Genomic DNA, 25,968 nt, shown 5'->3' on the forward strand with positions numbered 1-25,968 from the left:
ACAGCCAATAAGATGGCTGTTAAGAGTCAATGTAATATGGGTGGACATTTGTATAAATACAAAAGTAATATATTTGGTATATATCTATAGTTTATGTAAATATATATATATACACACACACTGTAAATATATATATATATAGTTTCGTATATACAGTTTATACATATACACAGACACACATGCACAGTGGAAGATCTGAGCTGGATGACATAAACTGGGTTAGTCAGAGTTTTATGAGTAAAGTTTTAAGACCTTGCACTGTGTAAGAAAAGTACATTTTATGAGGTGTTTGGAATTAACAAAGCCTCTTTCACAGACAGTCACTCCTAGCTAATTGTACAGATGAGGCTTTTCTTCTGTGCTTTTATGAACATTATCTGGAGAGGTTATTGGATGCTATTTCTTAAATAAAATGAACATATTTTTCCTTCACCACATGTTTTATTTGGAGATGCTAATACTTGAGGTTATTTTTTCATTCCAATTAAATATCTAGTTTTAGTGGGGAGGTTTTCCCCCCAAATATCTTCCTTTTTTCATCAACAGCCTTTCTTTGAAGAGAATTGGTGATTGTTTGCTACTGTTTTATCTTGTTTTGTTATGATTTTTCCAAAATGTTAAAAAACAGTTTCTGAAAAATAAGAATGACCTAAACTCCTAAAATTCAAATGTTGTTTTTTACTAGAAGTCCATATTGTTTCCCTATCTCCTGGGATTATTTTCTATTTCTTTTTTCTCTGCAAATTTAAATTTCAGCTGGCTCTCAGTGTGCAAAAGACTCAAGGAGAGCTTTTCCTGGAACAGTATTCAGGTCTGCGTTGAAGAAGAGAAACCACCGGATAAATTGCAAGAGATTCTGTTCTTTTGATGTTTCCATAACTTCTCCATACTTGAGGAGTATGTATAAAAGTACGAATATGTCTCCAAAACAGTGTTTTTAAGCCATGCTTGTCTCTGATCTTCAGGCTGTAATGTGGGGACTGGTAGTAGCCATCCAGTTGAACAGTTTCTTCTCCTGTAAATCATGTGTATAAGAAATGCTCTCTCTCTCTCTCTCTTTTTTTTTTTTTTTTAATGCCTTTTCCTTCTAAATTATAATTCCTGGAGCACTGTGTGTTTCTACTAGTCTAGAATAGTGCAATTTAAAGGGATGGAATAAAGGAAAAGTTTGGAAAAAATGTTCCTTTAAATTCTCTAGCATGCCATCTGTATGAACAGATGGGAGAAATGTCTCGGGGCCAGGAGGAGACTGCACGATCGGATCACAAGGCAGAGGCTCCGCGCGGCCGCGCTCCTAGTGTCGCAGCGAAGGGGACCGTAGCGAGCCCCTTGGCGAGCCGGCCCGGAGACCGGTCACTCCCACGCCGCTGTCTGCGACCAAGGGCTTGTAATCGCTGCCCTGCCGATGCCGGGGGCTGCGGGCCGCGGTGCCGCTCCGTCCTGGGTAACTGCCAGGAAAGAACAAATGTTCACGTCCCTGAATTATTCTCGCATGCGAACAGTAAATCCGTATTCGGCACTTCGTGGTGGGGGTTTGCAAGGGTGCATGATCCTCCCCACGAACACCCGAAGCAAACACTCATTACGTTTTCTCCCTCTTTGTGTGGTACAATGCATCACTTCCGAGAACACACCTAAGTTCCTTTTTTTAATTGAAAAAAAGGCAGAATGTATAATGTATACATATATAGTGTATATTGAAGAATATATATATATATACATACACATGCAATCTTTCAGTGAGGTATAATTTCAGTTGTATGACGAATATTGGCAGAGAGTGTCAGTTTACAAATGTCACAAAAAAGTTACAACTTCTAAATATATTTTCATTTACTGACAAGGGTTTCTCTCTTGATTATATTTTAAAACTGACATTTAAAAATATTTGCTTCAACAATTTTCTCTTCCAAAAAGTGAAAGACATAAACTTTTAAAGAGACTTTCAAATTCATGCAGAGAGCTTTCTACTTCTCTCAAAGTACTGCTCAGATTTGTAGAGCCACTGGGAATTATAAAGCTAACGTTTGTTTCCTCTTACAAAATTTAGAGTAAAGGCATTCAGAACCGCCGCTAGGAGAAGTTGGTTTTATTTTGCTCTGGATGATGTTGCTTGTTGGTGCTTTCCCTATTTAAAGTGCTTATGGAAAATTTACGCAGTATATGTTGAATAATGTTATGACAGATCCTCTTCTACGTCAGAATGGGAAAAACAAGGGATGAGTAGCTGTTGAGAAAACAGTTTTGAGGTCTTTTTCGTATGCATTGACCAAAAGCGGTGCGATGCGCACAGGACCGGAGCGTTCCACCATTTGTGCGTCGGGCTTCCCTGCTGCTGATTTTCTTAGAACTGCAATTTCACTTTCTCACTTCAGTCTGTAACATCTGTCAGTCTTGACTCTAACCCATTTGGAGGTCTCTGGATAAATATAAGAAATATTGAAACTGGTGGGGGGAAAAAAAAGTTCTTTACTGTATCATCTGCCATCCACAGTTTCTCCCTTTATTTTGTCATTTACTACCTGTGACTTTGTCATGCCACTTTTTAAAGCAGTTATTCCTGATGGAAATACTAGCAGAAATTGTGTGCTTAGTACAGGATCAAAGGGAAGGGCAGCTGTGCCTCTGGCTATAAGGGGAGGCAACCACACTCCCTGTGTGTACTTTGTATGCGAACTATGAAGTTACTTAACTTTTTTTCTACTTTTTTTATTAAAAAAAAAAAAAAAGAAAAAGTGCAAGAAAATAATATTTTGTGGAATTATTATAAGTGGAAATGTATTTAGATTTGCTGTCTTAGAACACATAGCAAATTATGATCAGTAGGGCAGCTTAGTTTAGCAAAGATTTGTTTCTCTTCTACTTAAAAACCATTATTGTTTCCCTCCATTTTTCAGTGGAAGAGAGGAAAGAAAAATATCCCATCTGAAATTCTCATCAGAAAATTGCCTTCAAAATCCCTCTTGCTTGTATGTTTGTCGCTTGCATATTAATAGTATGACCTGAAATCATAGGTTATGGCTTAAACTTCCTTTTCAATCCTTAAAGGTAAAAATAGGCTCAAGGTTTAGTACAGTGATCTCTTTAATCAGAAAAATTGTATCAAATGAAAGATTCAAGGTAGATGCACTCAACTAAAATATTCAAGGTCACAATAAATCTGCAGATAGTCTACTTGTACCAAAATAATTCTCTCATTAAAAATGATAATTAAAAAATTGGGGCTTCCTGTATAACCAAAGTGGTAAATTATGAGGTCTTCTCTAAGTCCTTAGTCAGTTTAAAATAAGATAAAAGATTTATCTCCTATTCAACTCAAATGAGTAAGTGAAGTGTTAATGAAGCAGAAAGACAAACTTTTTGTAATCTCAAAAATGTGTTTCAGTGGGCATGTATTTGCGAGAGTCACTATTGCTAGTAACAATCAGTCTGTCTGTATGGCCCAATTTTTCTCTAAAACATTTATCTGGCCTTTAAATGGATGGTAGCCAAATATCTTAAACTACCAGACATGGATACTGCATGGGAAGAAGCACTCCAACACAGTTTTGAATGCTTCTGTTGATACAGACTATTTTTCTCTAAATTGACTTGCACTTTATATGGGAGAGAAATGTAACTTTAATTTATTGTGAACATAAGGTTTATCACAATCTACGTAGTACACGTTTTTGCCGAAGTGTTACACATTTCAAGCAATGAAAACCACTTGGAAAAAGCTTGGAAATCTCCTGAATTCAGATCACCACAGCATGTTTTGCTGTGGTCTGCTGAGAATATAAATCACTTATAGACTTTGCTGATAAGCTGCATCCTTTCAGTGAGAGATTATAATATGTTTTTTCAACTTGTATCTTCTAGAGAGATAATGATATCTTTCCCATCTGGTTCTATAAGTAAAAAGCAGAAATATCAATCAATGCACATGATGGGAAACCAGGCAAAGGTTAGAAGGCATGTAGAAACTCCAAACCTCTATCCCTGTTTGCTTCTCTTAAATTATTTACATTAGAAATATACTTCATAATTATATTCCATACCTTACATTTAATTCTCAGCTAACACCAACTAACACCATGGTTTATAAACGTTAAGTGGTGGGCTGTTTCTGTAAGCAAAGGTTCTCAAAGTATAATTCTAATGTATAAATACTCTGCTATGGTTTTCCTGAAATGCTTTTGAGTTTTCTTTTTTTCATAATGTTAGTATTGCTGGAGAAATATCATGTGTAACATTTCATTCTTATGACTTAAAGGAGAGATGAGTATTGTTACTATTGCGTTTTTAAAGAGGTAATGGAATAGCCATAGGAAGGATATGCCATTAATTGTCTTATTTACATACGACTCTTGCACATGCTCAAGAAAAAAAATTTTTGGGAGCTGAAATATGTAAGCAAAAAAAAAAAATCATGTCTGTTTAGTGGAGTTACTGCACGTTATATACATACACTCATGTACTGAGGAAAAAATTCTCCCTAAACCAAGAAGATTTAGTCAAGGTCAGTTACTTTTTGCAGCCTTCTGTGTTCAACTTTTGATGCTAGAAGATATTTTTGTCATAGAGAAGATACAGCATTTCAGGGAAATTATTTGCATGTCATTAAGGCTGAAGGATGTTGATGAGATGTTTGCTGCTGCTGTTCAGGAAGATGTTCTGAATTTGCAGTTAAATGGCATTTTTCTTTCATTTTTTTTTTTTTTTTTTTTTTTTTTTTTTTTTTTAATAACACAAATATGCAAAGTTTAAAACCCGGGCCTGAAGTCCCTTTCAGATAGCTGCCCAGCAAGATTCATTGTATCTACAACCAGGGCTTTTTATGATATTTAAAGAACAAGGTATTTAAGTGTAGTATGCTTTTTCATGTAGTGTCAAACACTTGACGTTATTTCAAAACTGCCCACAAACGTTGTGTGGGAATGTCTCAGAACAAGATACTGTGCCCTCCCCGCCGCCCTCATATTTTGTTTCCTTGAGTATTTGAAGTTGCTTTGTGTGTGTTGAAGGAGAAAGAGTCTTATTTCATCTGTCTTATCTTGTCCGTTTCCCCTCATTTAATTTTCTTTAAGCTTCATCTGTTCATTTTATTTCAATACAGCTTTAATTTAAATAGAAATCTGTGATCTATGGGATTGCTAGGAAAACATGGTGTGTCCTGACCAATGGTGAGACTGAAGAAAGGCGATGAGAGTGGTAGCTGTGGAAACACTGCCACACAGAATTGAAGATAAAATCATCTTTTGTCCTCTACCCTGAGAGTGTGATATCGCTGCACAGAGCAGGGCGCCAGCTCTGCATCGAGGCTTTATCTTTCTACTAAGAAGGTCTTAGTGAGGCTGTTTGCCATCTAAGAACATGGGAGAGTTTCCATTTAGATAAACAAGTGCCTCAGCACTGGCAAAAAAGGTCAATGTTGCAAAAAAAAAAGATTGAAGTGTGTGTGGGGGAGCCCTCCCTCATCCCTTTTATGTGTGAGCATTACTTTGATATTATTTTCAATTCTGATTTGTACTGAAAATAAACTGCCAGGTAAACATGGATCTGTGGCTGACAGCGGAGTGGCAGCGGGAGAGTCTGTCCTCCCCCCAGTTTGTGATTGATAAAATGTATTCTTAGCCCTAACAAAGCTATCCTGCTTCCTGGGTGGCTTCAAATATGCATTATCCTCTCCTCTTCTGGCTTTGCTTAACACTCTTCACTGTTCTGCCTCATCACTGTGTGCTCATCCAGGCTTTCTGTCCAGCAATTTCCTAATGTAAAGTCCGTGCAATCTCTAAATCTTTTGGAATGCCATTTGTGTTTTTGGGGTCAAGTTTTCATTCAATTATAGACCTTGTTTATCCCCTGAGTCATCATTTTCCTCTAAAATCTGCAGTGTTCTCTTTTTTCTTTTTTACTTACTGTAAAATTACTTACTTCAATTATGGGGAGAGGGGTAGCTTTAGATTATCATGGTTAGATTATCAGTTTCTCTTAATGTCATGCTTCTGCTTACTAACTACCCCTTCAAAATGCACTGTTTCCATCTACCTCCAGTGAGACCATTTTTAGAGTATTTGTGGATCCACTGTGAAAGCTTCAGTCTATGGTGAGTTTTATTTCATTTGCCTAATGAAGATTAGGATCTTTGCTAATGACTATGCAGTCATAAGTGATGATGCTTTTCCCTCCTACTCTCTCGTTGCTAGAACATATATTAATTGTGCAGATGGTAGTGGCTGAGCTATGTGGTAGTTGCTTTCCATCTCCCCCTCTCATGACATTTACACCGTGCTAAAAGGGTGTATTGCCATCTCCTTATTTATGAAGATTTATGTGATTCATCAGCTCTCTTTGAAATCAAATACTGAGATTACATCTTGTTGCTAAGGGCAGGATTTGGATGTGCACATTCTTTTGAGCACACCTGTGCTGAGTTGTGCCTGAAACCTTCAAGCAAATCACAGCTGGGAGCACTGAATTTTCATCTTAATTTATACTGATAACATGTGAAACTTGCAGTGCCTGCTTTAAGTGGATAACTACAACTCATTCCTTATGTGTTCAAAAGATTCATAGACTTTTCAGAGACTGTACCAAGCCAAAACTTAAGATGAGATTTACAAATATTTAAGTTCCACTGCAAACATTTTTCAAAGTTCTAATAATCAAGTGTCATTGGTATGTGACAGGTAACAAAGCAATGTAGAAATATTTGCTTTTATTCTGTCTTATTTCTGCATTTTTTCAATCTTACACTGTTACTACAAGAACAGGAATATTTAAAACACAACTGTTAATATTTTAATTCCTTGCAATTTCCTTTTTCCTTCAGTGCCATTTGTCTTTTGTGGCCAGCTTACTCATCAGATTACCTACTACTGCTTTTTTTGCATTATAGTATTGCCTTTTCTGATTTCAAATATTTGTTGTGTTTGTTCTTCACAAAAGTCACTGATCTTTCAATTATTTTAAATTTAAAGATCTCTCAGCTTTTAAGTATCATTCCTGGGTTCTTGATCATTATTTGCAGATAGTAGTCTGATTGATTCTGGTCTTCATACCTGCCTTAATTTGCTTTTCATTTGCAAATCCTATGTTGTAGATACTGCTCAAAGGAATAGGATTACTCCTGAAAAGTGTTTTGTGCAAACAAACTCATTCCTGTCAATGAGAGTGCTACCTTTTGTGTCTCCTTATCATGTACATATACCGTGTGCGGCAAGGTAAGGATTAATCATCTCCGTACCTACAGCTGGTTGCAAGGAGAGTAACAAGCATTTGAGAAAGAGGAGTGGTTGTGAGGGCTTCATTGAGCATGAGTTAAGGTTGCGGAGTTAGCAGATCGCAGATGTGAGTAGAGAACTGTGAGAAGTAGAAAAGAGTTGGAAGGAACTTCTTTCTTCAACATACACAAAGTTTGGGGCTTGCACCCAGTGCAGTAGGTGTCCTTGGTTTCTGCTACTAACTACAGAAGATGTAGTTGCAAAAGCTTTGTTTAATACCTAGCTTGACCCTCTGAGTAAGGTACTAGTATTCTGGATTTAGCAGGCTCTCTGCTATTCCAAGAAGGGAGAACTTATCAGGACCTGGTTAAGAAGCTGCAGTCATGACTCCAGTTGACTGGAGAAGAGGTTTACTAAAATAAAGGAAAAACTCAGATAGACAAACAGCACAGAAATACTTGCATGCTTTCAGTGTTGGAAATTTGAGATCGTTGACTGATGAGAGTGTGAAAAAGTACAGCAGTTTTGAGCAAGGTGGTTATCATCTGTGTCTGTATCTCTGTAATATGTGGGTTAAAATATAAGCAGGCTCCATCTGACCTCTGAAGGCTTGCTTCCTTAATGTAGTACTGATGTTTATGTTATTAGTCTTCTCATTCCTAAATTTGGAGGAACGTCGGGAACAGACATTCAACATTAATATAAACGTTACTAAACTGCTGATTTCATTTGCTGGATTTTCTACTCCGTGGTTAGAAATGAGATGTACCATCTAAAAGAAAATTTGCAGAGTTACTAGCTCTACCTTTAGGTTAAATGAACATATGTAATTCATGACAGTAATGATGAATTTTGGTCAATGCTTGAAATATCTGGAAGTAATTTTGTAAGTGAAATACTGCAATGTTGTGACAATAATAATAATAAAAAAACCAGATGGATATATTAAATGCTGTGCAGCATTTAATTAGATACTTTGGAATGTGTACTGAGTGAGTTTAAGAATACCGGCATTGGTTTATACAGAAGTATCTTGACTGTTCAGGACGTGATAGAGATCATTTTTATGTGCCCTTTCATATTTCTTAGTGGAGAAACCTGCTTGCCCATAAAAGTGTGGCAGTTTCACCACAGAGCGTTCCCCCTCCGCTGTACTGCAGTCCTGCAGGCAATGCTGGCTTGAAGTTTACATCTGTGCTAAGATTCTTCTGTTGAGCTGCTATTTTTACAGAACTCTTGAAATATTCCTGCTGCAAATACTATACCCCATAAAGGGAGTGATGTGAACTATTATCATTCTTGTACACTAAGAAAATTAAAAGGTGTTCTGGCCAGGTGGTTATTGGGACTGTCATGTCGTGTCACCATCATTTGATATTAAACACTAGTGTTGATGTGCTGGCATTTATAATGTGAAAATATCGTTTAATGTTTGAAAGAGATGTTCAGCACTCTTCACAGTGGACATTCCTCTGCTAAAAAGCCAGTTTGACATAGGGGAATGAATTACTGAGTTTTGAACTTCCAGCTAAAGGTAAATCCCAGCAAGTACTGCTTTTGTTGCTGGAAATTCCCTCTCATAAAGCTCCCTCCCACAGGCTTAGTTTGGGTGAAGCCGCCCATGTCTTGCCCCGGGGCTGTGGCTGGAGGGCTGCTGCTTCCCACACTTCAGCTCAGGACAGGTGGGGACCCATGAAGGGGGACCGCTGGCTTGCTGCCGTGCCTCTGGGACATGTCTTTGATGAACCTGGTGTGCAAAAGATGCTTTCACCTTGTGGGTTTATGCCAGTGTCTTCATTCACCTCAGAGCACCTGTGCATTCAATCAAGTAAATGCCTTCCTGATAAATATAATGCTCTGAATTTAATTTACTGAGTTTCAAGGTGCATTGTCCTATGTATTAAAGACTTTTCAGTGAAGCACAGGAATAATTTTAGAATATGCAGAGGCTGTAAAACTAAAAAAAAAAAAAAACAAAAAAAAAACAAAAAAAAAGATATACTGATGCACTCTCCAAAGCAGACTGATCACTTAATAAATTTGTATTACAGGGAATAGCTCAGGGACAGGTCCAACATAGGAAAGTATTTTTTTTCTCAGAAATGCACATTTGCTGTGCTCAGAGTAGGACTGATTTTTCTGCTGCCTCTTACACTCACATCCACCTCAGATGTGAACCAGCTACAACTTCTTTCTTGGAGAAGAGAAGGTCTCAAACAACACAGATTGCTTTTCACAAAACATAGATTGGCAAGCGAGACCAATGGGCGACACATATTCTAAACTAAATTTGAAGAAGTATACAAAGCAAAGAAGTTCTATATAAACTAACTTATGTATTGACTCAACTTTCTCTGCAGCATGAAGTGGTAAAATGCAGGTTGGGATATACCAAGTGTTAAGTGATATCCACTGTCTGTGTAAGCATATAGAAAGCAGAGACTGGATTAAATTTCAGTGAGAATCAACCAAACTCTTCTCCTCCTCTTCTCTCTTTCTCTCTTTTGAGTCAGGTGATACCTTAACGAATAACAGAACGTTGTGTGCAGAATCATCTGCAGGTTGCTTGGCAGGGCAGAGTCAATTATCTTCCAAATCTAATTGCTTTATAGATCATAAGTGCAAATAGCTAGCAATAAAAACCTGTGAATCTTGCTAGCATTAAAAGGGAGAAAGAGAAAAGGGAACATGGTAATATTACTGAAGCTTGTCTTAAATATCAATTGTATTTATTAGAAATGTATTCACTAGCAAAATATTGATTGGCATTAAGAGGAAATACTTTTTTTCCGTGTATGGATTAGTGTTCCAGCCTTGGAGATCTTGTTACAGAAATTTAAAAGGTATTTCAGATACAGGAAAAGATCAACTGAGTATCTAATGTTTGCAAAAGCAGTCTATATATGCGGCACTTCTATGTATTGACATTTCCAATGTTTCCTGTTTTTGTAGTCTGTCAAGCTTTCAGTTCTTCTTGCCAGTATGATGCAGCTAGTGTGTCAGACGTTTTCTATCATTTCTGTTTCTGTTTTGAGCAAAGGTATAAATGCTCCTACTGAAATGAAGATGAGGAAGATAAAGGTCATAACTGAGCATCTCACCTTTGACAGAACAGTAGATGTAGCCCTTCAGAAACTCCGTGGATTTGACAGGATAGATGCCTCTTAACTGAAGTAAATATTCCTGTGTCCCTGAAATTCCTGCAAATATTTGAGTAGTTTTGACTCGTCGTTAATGGTGAAAGCCAAATGCTACTGTCATAACATCAAGCATTGATACACCCTTAATTAAAGCTGAATTGCTCTGAAATGTAGATATGCATTTGGAAATGCTAAAGGAAAACGTGGTTTCCAGTTTTCAAACTAATATTGCTGCAAACAAAAATTGAGAGGTTAACAGTAATACTCAATGCATGGTAAAGCAAGCAGAAAATGATGAAATTCTTGTACAGCTTGAAAATTGTAAATGTCTTTGATATCTAAAATGGACCAGATACGAGATGAAGGATACTGCGAGTATAAGTTTAACAGTGCAGATGACAAGAGCAAGGCCAGGCAAGACGTCTGGACTGTGAGGGGAGGCAGTTGTAAGCAATTTATTTTTCCATTGTCCAAAAAAGTTGTTCTAGGGGCTTAGGTATCATGGCAGGAAGACATATCCCTCAGGGGAAACAAAAGAGGGAGAATGATCAGAACTGTCTGCAAAAAGTGTACTCTATGGATGTCTGCTTGCAGATTAGCCTGAGTAGGAAAAATAGCAATGTTTAAGAATGAAATGTACAGAAAAGACTGTTCATATTTTGTTCAAGTCTTAGAGCTAGCTTAAAGCATTTATTCATGAGGAAGGATACTCTTACTTTCCTAACTCCCCACTCTAGCTTTTTTAATATCATAGAAAAGAATCACAGAATGGGGTAAGGTTGGAAGGGACCTCTGGAGATCATCTAGTCCAACCTCCCTGCTCAGCAGCCTCACCGAGAGCATGTTAGACAGGGTTGCATCCAGGCAGGCATCGAATATTTCCAAAGGAGGAGACTCCACAACCTCTCTGGGCAGCCTGTGCCAGTGCTCCGTTACTCTCACAGTGAATATTTAAACCTGTGGGGCTTTTTCTCTGCAGAAGGCGCCTTACCTAAAGTCAACTGACATTAATAGGAATCTTTCATTTGATACCAGTATGCTGTGAATTAGGCCTAAAAACATCCCCCAAATCTTTATTCATTGTCCTCAGTTAAATACTATTTATATGGGAATAATTGTTTAGATATGCTGTGTAGCTACAATGTAAACACACGATTTTTCAAAGAGACTGGCAGGCTAAACAACCCCAGATTCGGCTGCCAATCTGGGATGGGGAAGCCCCACTGACGTGCTGGGGACACGCAAGGTGCGGGTGAAGGGTGAAGTTATGGAGCTTTATATCACTTGAGCTTAGTTCCTACTGTGTATGTATTGGATGCTTTACATAGTCTGTCTGTCCTTCATCTATGCATTATAGATACTATCTTCGTACAAAACATCAGTAGCAAAAATTGGAATAAAGACCTTAAATCATTCAACAAAATCCAGCCAATTTTAAGAGTTTTACTAGTTATTTTATCTTAAAGTTGCTAAGTAAGCAAATTTTCCTAATGTTCTTATATAATTCCAAAATATTATTCTAGGATGGAAAGACACATAATAATAAATGTATTTTTAATATTTACATGCCCATAGTGTGCATTTTTGTTATCCTTCCATGTCAGACATGGCATCTTTTTTACTTAGTACTTCAAAATGGTTTTCTACTTGCCATATGTACCATTTCCCTTTCAAGGCACAAATCAAGAAAAATAGCTTTGTTTATAAACCTGTTTCTCATCCACAAACCAGCAAATGACTCAATTAGGCATATAGGATTTGAAAACCTGTTTGACATAAATGCACATCTACTTAAGTAAATTGACAGAGTAAATATAATTGACCAGTGAGGTGTGTGTGCATTTTATTTTATTTTTATTTATATATGTGTGTGTACTCTAAGTTATGTAAGTATAGCGCTGACATTATAAGTATATGTATATGTGTGTGCATATAAATAAATATATATACACATATAAAATAAAATGTTAGTTCTGTACTTACGTACTTTTATGTTGCTTAGATGACTATGAGGCATATGAACCCAAAATAAAACCAATGGTGTTTTTGAAATGCTCAGTTTTGAAATAATGAAATTTTTCTAAATGTTTCAAAGATACTTAATTTTTGTCTTTTTAAATCATGCTTTTATATTTTTGATTTTTTAAACATATTTGAGACCCACAGTATTTAGAAGGGCAAGTACTTCCAAAAAGCACTAAAGGAATTATGTGCCTATTTTCCCTTGGCTTTGGGAAGAATTTGCATCCTGAAGGATGTGTTTTCAAAAATACCAGCCCTCCTGCACAAATCATGAAGCATGAAGCTTACAAACAAAAGGGGGAAGGGAAAAGGAAAAAAAAAAAAAGGCAAGATTACGATTACAGATTTTATCAGTAGCTGAATACCATACCACTGCAAAATCTGTCATGGAAAGAAAAGAAATAAATAGTTTATTCCCACAAGGCAGGAAAGCATTATCAGCTACCTACAAATAATGTCCATGCAGTGCAATTAAAATTGAAATGATACCTTAATAGCAATGTGCTGTATCTAGATGATGATGGTGTTAAAGCAAGAGCATAAAGTATGAAGGTGGTCTTTCAGATGCTTTGAAACTTTTAAGATCTCTATTACTTGTTTTTATTCTTGCTTTGTTATTATTGACAGTTGATATTATAGTGATATTTAAAAAGATGTCAGTAGGGTGGAATTATGTTTCTGGATAATTGTCTCCTGCTGTTCCCTAAATAACAGAGCAAAACTGAAATGTTTATTTGCAAAGTACAAGATACTGATCTTATGACAATAATCAGTTCCAGTGATATTTGGTTTATTGTACCGAATAATTACGGCAGGCTTAATGAGCTTGTTCAGTAGCAGTGCGATAGCGGGCGGAGGCTGGTTCCCGCTTCGGCTTGGGGCGCTCTGCTAAGCTTAGAAGAGCCGGGAGGGAGAGCAAAGATGGGGACAGTGGAGAAATGAGCTACGGTGATGTGAAGCCGTCCCTCCGGCCTGTGCTTTCAGCAGAAAGAGAGAATTTTATTTCTGATTTTACAGAACCTTTTGCTAGCTGGGCGAGCTCTCCGTGGCAGAGAAGGGAAAGCTGTGAGTGTTGCTAGCGGTGAGTAGCTGCACCCAGCAAGAGCCCTCGAAGGGGCACAGACCGCGGTAGGGCTGCCCCCACTGGCGTGGCTGTGCTGTAGGGGCTGGGATTGCGCAGACGACGTCGGACATCCGTAGCTCTGTTGCTCTTGGGGACTGCCTAGCATGCTCTCTTTCCCAGAACTGAGTATCTTTGTTCTTTAGACCTATTTAGGGGGAAGGAGAACGGACAGACCATCCTCTTCGTCACTGTCAAAGGGAGAGGAGAAAAAACCACCCAAACTGTTTTAAGATCCTGTCATAGATTGAAGCAGCCTTGAGTGTTGCTGTGTGGAAAGTTTACGTAAATGGGGCACTAGAAACGTGCTAGGCAGCAGTGGTTACTCAGCAAGGCCACCGTTAGCCCGCTGTGCTGTGGTTACAGAGCAGCTCAGAGGAAGGTATTTTTCCCCTTCCCATTCTGTTTCATACTAAGTTTCATCCATAGTCATTTGCCCCAAACTACAAAAGCTTCTGGTGTGTTTTGGGGGTTGTTTATAGAGAGGAAGGTAATGAGTGATGGAGAGAGAGTGATTAAGTTCTTCCTTCCTAGCTATGGCTAAGTTCTAAGATCAGGGTAAAGAGGGAAGGAATGGTATGTTTGTGAGGTGGGTTTTGCTTTTGTTTTGTTTTGGTAAAATACTAACCCTACTTTGTTTAATGAAAAAGGAGCTTACAAAGTACAGGGTTAAGTGAAGTCCTGCGATCACACAGAGAAGCAATGTAGCTATGACTTTCCAGTTTGTGGATGGAAATTTCTAATCATAACCGATGCAGTAAGTAACGGTCTATGCCTCTTATTGTGCTCTGCTTTACCATTTTCCCTTAATTCTAGCTGTTGACTGTCTCCTTGTTTGATCACTTTTAAATTGTGACTTCCACTTAAAGACAGAATTCATTTCACTTTTGCCTTAAAATTTTGAGGATTGGAATCAGATTTTTGGCGGTCCTTGCTGTTTTGTAAAGGTCCTTGAAAAAAAATGTGGCAATTTCAGGTCTGTGTTACAGGGTTTCTTATTGTTCCTCTCCCTCCTTTTGGTTTTGAGAGTAATTCTGCTTATTAAGAATCCACTTAGATTTAATTATTTCTATTGACATTTCCTTCTGAAAATGAATCTTCTTATTCTGACTCTCAAAAGCCAGAGGAATAGGAGCTTTGGACTCTTATCTTAGTTCTTCTGTAAGAATTACTAAATAAGCTGCAATCATAAAGCTGAATGTGCCTTTTCTACCCAAGGTTATTTTGACTTTTGTATTAATTTTTAACTCAGGTGAAACTTTCTTTCTCCAGAACACAGAAAATACCTTATTGTCAGATCATCCACTTAGACATCTCCCACAATAGGCAAGTACTTGGTTATCTTCTTGACGGCATTTTGTGAGCAGAAGGAGTTTTACAGGACTGAGTCTGTCAAAGAAAGTGTGAATTAAGACCATATAGACTAAGCAAGTGCAGTTTCTGTGTGAGCTCATCACCTGGAGCACAAGTCCTTGGCTGGCGGAGGAAGGCGCGGGAGTGGCAGGTTGTGCAGCTACCGTGGGCATCAGCCTCGCAGGCGGCTTCCCGAGCAGCTGGGACTCGCTGGCAGCAGCTATGCTGGAGGTTGGGTTCCGCAGGACTGCTGGGGGTGGGAAGGAGAGGGTTGTACTGTTTTCTAAGCACCACATGATTTAACATTTGCGTGCAGTAAATGTGGTGCATTTCCCGAGGGGAGTGAGGCAGGGCTCTCCCATAGACAAGTGTCGTAGTGCTACAGAGGCTGTTGCAGTCTAAAGACTTTAACAGGGTAGCTTGTGGCAAGGGACATACTATTTTAACTGTGGTGGTGTATACTCTCCTTACTTCTACATTTTTAGCACTGTCATTAACTACAGAATCTCTGCACTGAGGTAGTGCATATTGCACATTCCTATTTTTTCCCTAACCCTTCAATTATTTAATTGAGCCATGTATCTTATTTATATATCTTATCTATCTTACATATCTATCTGTATCTTGGAATAAAAATATTGTTGGGGTTATGTATATGGTCCAAAATATTCACTAGAATTAAGTACCAGTTATTTCAGGCACCAAGATTTAGGTACCAATTCCATGTGGCTCCTTAAAAAGTTGTAGCTCTCTTCTGTAATATAAGAGCGTCTACATTAAATTTAATGTAATATCAGAATTGTAAACTAGATATTTTTGAAGAGATTGAATCAATTTTAATCTTGTGCTTATAAAGAACTCAAATTTGTAGGACAAAAAGAGCCTTCTAAAAGGTTGTAAGGAAGGTGTTTCATGTTCTGAAACCCATTAAATTAAACAATTTTCTCTTTGAATTTTATTGGTATTAATTTTTTTCCTGTTGAAGAAGGCATGTGTTTTGAACGTATTTTGAAGATATTTTGTATATGTGATTTATTAGAAGTATGAAACGTGTCTTGAGTGGTAGCAATATAAACGCATTCTGTATTTCAGTGCTGACATTGCTCGTTGAATTGCTCATTGAATGGACATGTAAGCTTTCCAACCAGAGTAAGGAACAAATTTTGCAAAATATTTGAAAATAAAACTCTGTTTTCCACTGTCAATCATAAAGCTAAAGGTCTGTGAATTCCATATTAGTGGAGAAGATGTAGTGACTCTTTATTCCAAGGTTGGTTGTTGCACATGGAGTCGTTCTGCCTTTGTGCTCATGCAGTTTCAGGTTTCATAGTTCTACTCCTAAGGTTTTGCCTTTATTTATTTTTATTTTTGAAAGGGAGAAGCTGAAAGACAAGGATACGTTTTCCCAGTGATAAAATAGTAAAATTCTGAAGTGCTCTTCCTGCCTAGTTATTCCGGCATAGTTGTTTCCTTGTGTTACATGGGTGTTACCTTTTCGAGGAGAGTGTAGTAGTTCAGAGAGAGGTCTGAATGACTTCAGTCCAAAGCTGCTGCTGATGATGTACCAGAAGATTTTACTGTAGAGTCATGTGTGCTTTCTGCCAGGATTAAAATTGTGAGCATGATGATGTGGCTGAGTGTTGGACTCCATCGGTAAGAGGATAATGGGCAATACTATCTAATTAAATCCAGCACAGTTTAGAGAGCTGTATGGGAAAAGAGAGAGACAGCAGAAAACCAGGCATCATTGCATGGGATTCTGCAGCAAAGTCTGAATCAGAATTCCTCCACCGTGAAATAACAGCCAAATTCCCCAGTTTTCTCTGACTCTTCCCAGCTGGCACGCAGATGGCACAGCAGGCCATCTTTCAGCAGAGAAATGCAGAACTTGTTCCTCCTAAAGAAAGATCGCAGACACACATTCTAGTTTCCTCTAAAAAAAAATTGTATATGCTTCTTTTTTCAGTTGCATAAACAACAACAAAACTTAATGAGGTCGAAGTTTCCATATGTGTTCTGACTCCCTATGTTTTATCAACTGTAGAAGTTCTTTCTTAACTTGTTTGCATCTAGAAAATGCTTTCCAGTTGTATCCTTCCAATCATATCCTTAATTCATTTTGTGGTCAAGCCTTCTAGCCTTAACAAATACAGTTAGTGCTTCCATAAGAATAATACCTAAATGTGCAAGGCAGAACCAGGGGCAAAATATTTAAATGTCTTTAAATAGCTGGTTCCAAAAGGAGTAATAAATGAGCTAAGCTGGTGCCTAGGTTGCAATATTCATGAAAGCCAAAAACTGGAGTTGGATCATACTGCAGATTCTCTACAGCCTGAGAATATAATTTTGTCTCAAAGTGAGGCTTTGATAAAATTACTCAGTTTTTTGTTTTGTTTTTCCTATAAGACTACGCTGAGAAACTGTGTGTAGTTTATGGTTGAAAGATTATGGCAGAGAGAAGCTGAATGTTCAGTTTTTAACAACAGAGTTATGGAAATGTCACTGTTCTTTGGTAAAGTCATCTCTTAACCCATAATCGCAAGGGGGAACTTTACTTTTTTTTGAGTAAAGAGAAGCAAAAGAATTCTATGAATTCTAAAATTAGCAGGATATGTATTTTAAATTAGAAGTAGGTCTGGTGGTCTAACAACCTTGACCACGTCTCTGTCAGACCGACATGATCGTGCAGGAGAGCGTTTTGTCGCGGTTCGGCTCTGTCCGCAGACTTGCGTGCGTCTGCAGCTGGGTCTGCGGGCTGCCGCTGCGGCTCCCCGTGGTGGCACAGCGGGGGGGTTCCTGGAAGCAGAAGCATGCGGTGGGTACAGCTACGTGGTTTCTGTAACTAATCCAGAGGAAAGGCAGCGAGCGACTCCGGGTCGCGGTGCTGATGCAGGCTGCAACGGAGAGTCGTGGCCAGGCACAGCTATAGTTTGCTTGGGAAGCTCTCCGGGCTGATCCCGGGCTGATCCCAGAGGGTCGGAGGTGCCTCCAGGTACACCAGTGGTACGGCTGGAGAGGGTCCGTGGTGTTGCCCTCCGCGCCCTCGGGGCCGTACCTTCCTCCCTGGAGGTGTCACAGCTATCTATAAGATGCGGTTTGATTTTATTTTTTTATTATTTTTTATATTTTTCCCCTCCAAATCCCAGTGGACTTTTAGGAAGAGCGAGACCTGTTGCTCTTCCTAAGTGTGTCCTAAGTAGCACTGAAAAATAAGAAGCATTTGTGCTACTGGAATATTATCTGCTAGGGATGTATTTTCTGTATCACTTACAGAATGTTTTCCGAAGCTTTCTCGCACTTTGATAGGAGAAAGGAGCCGTGCCAGTTTCCAGCTCTAGTTTATGTCACGGAGCCTCCGCAATAAAAGTTATCTGAATTACTCTGAGTTATTGACAGCAAACTTTACTCTCCCTGCAAGTTACGTGTGGGGCATATTTGTTTGCAGACTATGCTGGGTTTGACATATCAAGTTTTCTTTGGGGCTACTTCATAATGCTTTATTTAGTCAGTTTAGTGCAGCTTTGCTTTAGGCTTGCGGGTTGTTAGGGGTTTGATTTTTTTTTCTTTTTTTTTGGTTGTTGTTTTGTGGGTTTTCTTTTTCCTAGCACTGCATAATCAGTCTACATCCAAAATACACATCATAAAATAGGATGCTGAAGAGTCATTTGCATTGTTAAGAGTCATAAATGAAATATCACAGGGTTTCTGTTTCATTAAAAGGAAGTAAAAAAATTAATGTACTAGATGGTTCTGTAATGTGTTTCATTTTGTACAGGGTTTCTCTGAGAGCACTGTATTCAGTTATCATCCTTAATGACTGTAATGCATTGAGTCACAGTGTTGTTTTTTAAGAGCTTTCATTTTTCATTGTTTGCTCTCAAGGTTATATTATGCCACATACCATTTATATTTTATGCATTGGTCCAGACTATTTAAAAATATTTTTAATCCTTTTAAGAAAATTGAAGTAACTTTGCTCTGGGGAAGAGGTTGTATGTCTGTTTCAAGTATTCCTAGCAGCTGTAATGAATTATTGTTTTCTTCTCCGTCTAAAAAGGTATAGGTCATATGTCTTGAATTTTAAAGTATTCAAAGTTAGTAATCCTTGCGTGTTCTTGCATTAGTAATTTTTTAGCTATTCACCATGAATTCCTGCCATTAAAAATTATCAAAAGGTAGGTTTGTTGTTTTAAATAATTTTGAAGATGAGAGAGAGAACTATTTCTATTTTTTCCAAAGGTGAGAAAAGTCAAGATAAAAATACGAGAGGTATGAAGAGAGGAAAGGAAAGATTTCTTATTTTATTCTGATAGATATGCATTGTGGATGACAGTGAACAAGCTGCTAAAATTAAATATGTTATTCAAAACTACTGTTTTGGTTTGATTAAATCTCTACCCTGCTAATTGCTTTTTGTTGCTGTGTTCTTTTTGGATATTTGTTTGTGCTGGGCTTTTTGTTCTTCTTTTTTTTTTTTTTTTTTTTTTTTTTTACTGTTTTATTCTTTACTTTCTGATGAGGCAAGAAACTGTGTATTTTAATGATTTGATAATGTTCCTCACAGAGCTTTTATCCTAGCTGCAGCCTATGACTACTCATGTAGTATTTGCTGCACCAAAAAGTCCTATTCAGGATGTGTCAGAACTGAGACTGCTCAGCTAATGCAGCTTCAGCGCCAGTATAGTCAGACTCTTTCCTGATGGTAGCGCAGGCAGCGCGTTGTATTCATGGAGAGGACTCTGGTCTGGTAGACTCACATAGGAAGAAGGCGTTAAGTGCAGAGAAACGAATTGGAAAAGCCAACCAAGTTTCTATTTATGGCAATTCTTCTGTGCACTTAGATCTTGGTTAAATTTATACTCCCACCTTTTTCCTTCAGGAACAGAAAGCACCTTTTTGAAATTCTTCTAAATCACGTGGCTTTTATACACACATAGTTATAGAAATATTGAGGATATTATTTTTTAAGAACATGGACAGTAATGTTTTTCTATCTCCCTCTTGGAAATAAAACGTTTTTGCTGAAGTCTTCTCCAAAATAATCAATCTTACATTGACACCTGACAAGGTTGGCCTTCAAAATTATCGAATAAGGAAGCAAGTGTGAAATGTAGGAGATTTTTAACAATATGTGCTGCTACCTGCTCCATTTACATTTGCCATCAACATGGCAAATATGTTCTGTAGCAGTTTGCTGTTAATGCTGGAAGATTTCCATTCAGAGGAGCCAAAGGATTCATTTGTCCTGCTTTTGTCTGCTCCTGGAAGACTTCTTTTATTTTGGCTTCTTTTCAAGGTATTTGAATCAGGATTATGCATCCCTGAAGCATTTGTGGTGACACACACTTATAGGAGGGAAAAAAAAAAATAAAGACAAATATTTTCAAAAGCAATTCTGTGAATAGCTATGTAGTGATTGAAATGGAAACTTAGTGCCAGAAGAACGGGAACTTGTTGCCAAATTTCCTGAGAGCCCGATAGATTTGAATTGTCAAAATGTAGAATTAAATGATCTTGTCTAGATTTACATGAAAGAGGTAGGACTTGCTAAGTGTTTTGGGGAACAGTTTGTCTTCACTTTTCCCTTCTTTAAACTGAGGAAAAATTCACAGGGACTTTTTTCTGGAAATTACAATAAACGGTAGGATTGTTAGGACAAATAATATTAATGCAAAAGTTGTACTGTTTGAAATATTTGTAAGTGCCTTCTGGAAAGGATTACTGGAATCAATTTTGAGTGAATTTTGAGCCTCTCTTAAGCAGTCTTCTGCTTATAATGAACTGTTATTAGGTATTTAAGGTGAAAAACTATTAGGTATTTAAGGTGGAAAAATAAGGCCCATCAGTGAAACAGTTGTCTCTAGCTTGTTGTCAGATCCAAGAAGAGTGTAAAATAAATCACTTAAACAGTCTAAATATCTAGGCCTAGTAATACCCATCATAGATGGGGACGGGATTTGGGAAGAGGACGATGTAGGTCACCCACTCTCTCGTGAATCCCCTGAAATTTGCAGCTGGTCATGCTGCCACGCGGTGCTGAGCCCCCGCGTTTGACGGTCCCCCTTGGCGGTCATGCTGGTGGGCACCTTCTCAGGCTCTGCGATTGGGGCTGTATCTGGCCAGCCTTCAGCCAGGAGAAGGCGTGTGCCGGTGGCTGTCACGCGATGCTGAAGCTTTTTTGCTGATGTGGAATCCGCTCCCCTCCGTGCCGCCAGCCGTACTGAACAGACGGGCGTGATACGGGAGTGGAGAAAATCCCTGGTTCCGTGATGAGACTCTGCGAGTCGCTGAGCTGCAGCGCTGTGCAGGGCGAAGCCTTTTGTGAGGCCGGGAAGGAGAGAAGCAAGACTGAAACCCTCCCAGCTCCTGCCCTAAATCCACACCGCTTCCTGTGTCGAGGATACATAGACTACGCCTACTGTTTGCTAGCAGATTCCAGACTGTAATGTGTTTTTTAAGCACTATAGAGTTAGGTAAAACATTACACGCTCTCAGGAAAGACAAGACGATTAAGGATTGATTTTTGCCTTCACATTAGAAAGACTTGACAGCAACAGAGTTAATAAAATTCTGCTGAGCATTGTGCCTTGGTTCATATTCAGCTCAGGGCTATTCCTCCGTGAAGTCTATCAGCAAAAGATTTATTGATGCACAGATGTTTCTCTCAACATTTAAAAGGCACACTTGACACATGTAATGTTGGCAGGTTTCACATGGTCTGGAGGCACAAATATGGTCATTTTGTGAAAACAGTCCTGAAGATGTTTGCTTGCTAATGTAGTTCTAAAATAATCCTTTATTTACAAAATAGTATTGAACAGAAGAGAACAGAAGAGAGGAGAACTAAGTTTCACAAGATACTGTGAAACCTGGGATATTAACCTCGGTTATGAAGTACGTGTACTTAGATTTGCTCTGCCACCTTTCTGTGAGCCTTACTTTTTGGCTTGAAGTCCTACACTATAAAATGGGGCAATTAATTGATTGATGGCAATTAATTGATGGCAACAATACTGTCGGGATAAACTGATTAATTAAGCTAATTAAGCTGATCAGTACTGTGAAAATGATACATAAAGGGAAAACAATCTGCTTGCCCACTAGTCTGACTGACTTTCTTAGAATAGCATTAGTTACTGTAAGTAGCATGTAGTGTATTTCAATAAAAATAGGCAAAAGTGTCAGTTACGTAGAAATATGTTCTTTCTTTCATTTTTTTGCAATCAAAGATTGGAATGAGAATTAATAAGCTCTTGTGCTTCCTTCCTAGAATTACAACAACAGCTGCTTGTATGATGGACCTACGGAGATATCCACTGGATGAGCAGAACTGCACGCTGGAGATTGAGAGCTGTAAGTACTGCTGCAAATCCTACTTATTCTGTGGTCAACTGCTGCAGAATTTTTATTTCTGTATCTATTTATTTATTTATTTTTGCATGCTGCTAACCTAGTTGTCTTTATGTCTGATGATATTCAGATCCCTGTAAACACATGCAAAAAAATAGCTTTCCAGATGCATTAGTAATTTGTGGCACAAGGATTAGCAAAAGTTATTTTGTGTTTTGATGGACAATTTTCAGCTTTAAAAGTCTCATTCAAATGCCTTGTTGGAGTTCATGTGAGGAGCATGAGGACTGTTATCAGTTCTTTATCCTCCTCTACTGCTGAACTCTGCTGCTTGTTTCCATTTTTAAATGATGACAAGGGTTAGATTTGTCTTTGCAGTAGATGTTTTACAGGTGTTTTTTATATCCCCTGTTCTACAGTTCAACTTTCAATGCTCGTGAAACGCAGACTATTATGCATGCTGATTTAATAGCTGATCTCTCTACCGAGCTTTTCGTATAGATAAAATTTGTACTGTGAACTAAAATTTCGTATCTCTTTTCTTTGAAAACTCTTTAGGGAATTCTAAGTACATCAGAGAGAAAACAATTTATGATCACTTTTGTAAAGACAATATGCATGCATTGCTTGACAATCTAATTAAGATTGTGTCAGCACTTTCAAGAAAGGCTTCCTTTTTCAGGAGAACTGTAGATAACTCAGGGAATATTATTATGTCCAATGTAGCAAGCAAAATGAAAATTAATGACATGTTTTAAGGTGCACACACAGAAGTATATGTATTTTTTAAAAAAAATCTGTGTTTAAAAAGAAATTACACTGATCCATGGGTACACTAGAGTTCAAAGTGATCGTAGCTTTTGCTGCAGTCTAGCAGGGATGTGGTTCAGCTGAGCTCCTTTCACCTATTCTAGAAAGCATTTAAGGATATACTTTAAACTTGTTTTCAATTTGATTCATTTTAGTGTAATTTAAATGTATACCAAAATCCCTTCCTGAATTACACTTGTAACACTTCTGACTGAAATAATTCACACACATAAAGTAAGCAAATTGAGTCTTTATCATTAAAGTTCATTCCTTGCTCTGTGCTTAAATACCTAAGCAGCAAATGTGATTGTGGATTTTGCTCTTTGAAAAAAGATAAATGTAGAATCTTCATGTCATTGTAGCTGACTACTGAACTCATATTGATTCAATCTGATTCAGGATTTCATAACTGCAGTCTTTTAAAAGCAGCCTACTGTGCTGCTACTGTGAGAGAGGAATTCTGTACTGGTGTAACTGTGTTCAGATCTGGAGAGCTTTTCGCTGAGAATGTGGCTTAGGCTTCCTGTGTCAGCATCTTCTAATCGGTACTGTAGCGAGGACCTGCGATTTGTCATCTTTACAGTTGTTTGTGTAGGGGAGAAAGCTGGGGAAGCTGGAAGGCTTTCAGTGAAAGCTGCCTATTTCCAAAATTGTTTAAATGTAGAGGGCGCAGTCTTACCATCTCTGTACGTGCGGCACAGGCGTGGTATCAGCAGGCTGGTATGTTTTTTGTTTCGTTTACTTGGTTCAATGTCTGTGTGTAAGGGGAATATCATACCAAACAGAGCTTAACTTCTATTAGTTTATACCTTAAACTGTTGTTGGTTATTTTGTAGAGGCAAGATTTTGGTATAAAATCCCAAGAAGAAATTGTCAGTGATTCTTTGGGCATCCACAGGTAGGGCTTCCTCCGTTTCAGCTCCAGGAATGTGCATAATCTTCCATGTCCTGACAGCTGTGAATTGCTGAGATACCTCAATCTGCTCGGGATTCACAAACTAGACACTCCCCTTCCTGTCGTGGCTGTGGAACCCCCTCTGGAAAATATTACCAGAAAATACCTCCCAGGTCAGCCCTTATACTTCATTTAACTTTCAGTTTTGTGTATCCTCGCTTTCCAGCGAGAGCCTGTGCTCTCAGTTCATGCTTGGAGTGGGGTCCTCTGGCTTGAAATCCCCCTTTTGTCCAGTCTGGAGTAGAAGTTTGAACCTAGGTGCATTACCTTGCAAGAAACAGTCCTGGAAAACAGGATGCAGACATATTCTCTTGAAATTATTTTCCACTTGATATGAAGAATAATGTATTCACTGGATTATAGAGAGAGTGGGTGTTTAACTTAGTCTAGTAGTTAGGATGCTTACAGAAGCGCTCCTTTATGAATCTGTCTCTTAGCTCTGTTGCAGTATCGCAGGAGTAAAATGGATTTTAAAAAGGATACCGCATAAAACCAGCTCATCTATTTTTGCAGCAGGAAGGGACATTTAAGAATGTGAATAGAGGTAATACTTGAACCATGCTTTGAAATACTTTTGTGCTGCGTTAGAAAATTATTACACTTTACCTGGATAAAGTAGCATATATAAAAACCTGAGCCTGTCTAATCTTTATAAATTGCTTCAGATGGAACGCTTTTCAACTAGGTAAAGTAAATAAGGCTGAAAATGACCTCCTGCGTTTGGTGCGGGTACTCGAGTTTTATGATCACTTCTTTGAACTGGTTAAGCTCCATGTTAAAAATTAGCGTGGTTTATTGCCCTGTCGATTCTTTGGGATATCTACCTACTCCATAGCTCTTCTCTTGTGATGGTTAGAAAAAGATTTGTGAATTCCACCCTAAGTGTTTTCATGGCCAAGAAGGCATGAAATTATACTCGTTCCTTGTTCCAACAATGTTTCTGATTTTAATATCTTCTCCAGCTCTGCTGTGACCTTCATAATATATTTAAAGAAAGCAGTCATATTTTCTCATAGGTTTCACTTCATTAACTGATACATGCCAGTCCCTTTTAGCTTTCTCATAAGAGCTAATTCTCTGTTTCTCTTAACATGCCAATACTAGTTTCTGCAGCTGCTACAGTTTGAATTCATCGTTCTTCTGTAGGAATGACTAGTACTAAAGAATATCCCAGATTAAATCTCTATTATGCTATGAAATTAATCCTACCCTTTCTTCTAGACATGATCCTAGAGCCACCTTTGCCTGTCTTCACAACTGCACAACTTTTACACATCATCACCTTTGCTGAACCAGTACTCAGTAAGGTCTTTCCCTTCCTCACTCATTCCCCAGCAGTGATAACATTTTTGCATGACCCTAAGAAAACATGATTTATCATTTCATAATACTGTTCACATTAAATCAGTGTCCTTAATAATGCTACAATCATCAATTTTGGGATTTGTCGTTTTATTTGTTCTGATCGTTCTTTCTTACTGGTGCCTGCAGATTTTATTTCAATAGAAATAAATGATACAAATATTAAAGAAGAATATTAATGCCAAGAAAGAGTATGAGGAGCTTGTTTATAATCATTCCCTATACTTCGATCTCTTCTTTCAATGCAGTACAATTTCCTATGCATTTTTATATGCATACACATTTTATGATGATAGTACATCAAATGCTTTAATGAAGTCTAGTTTGTGTATACTTTGTTTAAAAAGAAGAGTTATCATATGGCTAGATTGGTTTGTATTATTTAAACCATGATAAATTTTATCCTGGTTTCCTTCTATTCCTCCTCCTTTTTCTTCTTTCTTTCACCCACCCATCCTGTTATTGATACCAGTGATTGGCTTCTTGCTAGTAGCCTGTATCACCTTTTAAACATGTCATTGTGTCTGCTGAAGTTTGTGGCCATTATCAAATTTACATTAATTTGTATTAATCTAGGTTTGAATAAATCTATATTAATTTGCAAATTAGAAATTACATAAATAAAGGGTTGTACGTTAAAGATAAAATATG

General features: G+C 38.0%; 1 protein-coding gene across 5 annotated transcripts in view; it reads left to right on the plus strand.

The window, feature by feature from the left end:
- GABRB2 (gamma-aminobutyric acid type A receptor subunit beta2) overlaps nucleotides 1-25,968 on the plus strand; it is a 165,446-nt gene that overhangs the window by 71,780 nt on the left and 67,698 nt on the right. For all 5 annotated transcript variants that reach the window (XM_062587241.1, XM_062587242.1, XM_062587243.1 and 2 more), the window contains one exon: nucleotides 22,111-22,193. In XM_062587241.1, coding sequence (XP_062443225.1) covers nucleotides 22,111-22,193 — 83 coding nt within the window. The remainder of the gene's footprint in view (nucleotides 1-22,110; nucleotides 22,194-25,968) is intronic.

Source organism: Rhea pennata, chromosome 14 (genome assembly GCF_028389875.1).
Source record: "Rhea pennata isolate bPtePen1 chromosome 14, bPtePen1.pri, whole genome shotgun sequence".
Lineage (NCBI taxonomy): Eukaryota > Metazoa > Chordata > Aves > Rheiformes > Rheidae > Rhea > Rhea pennata.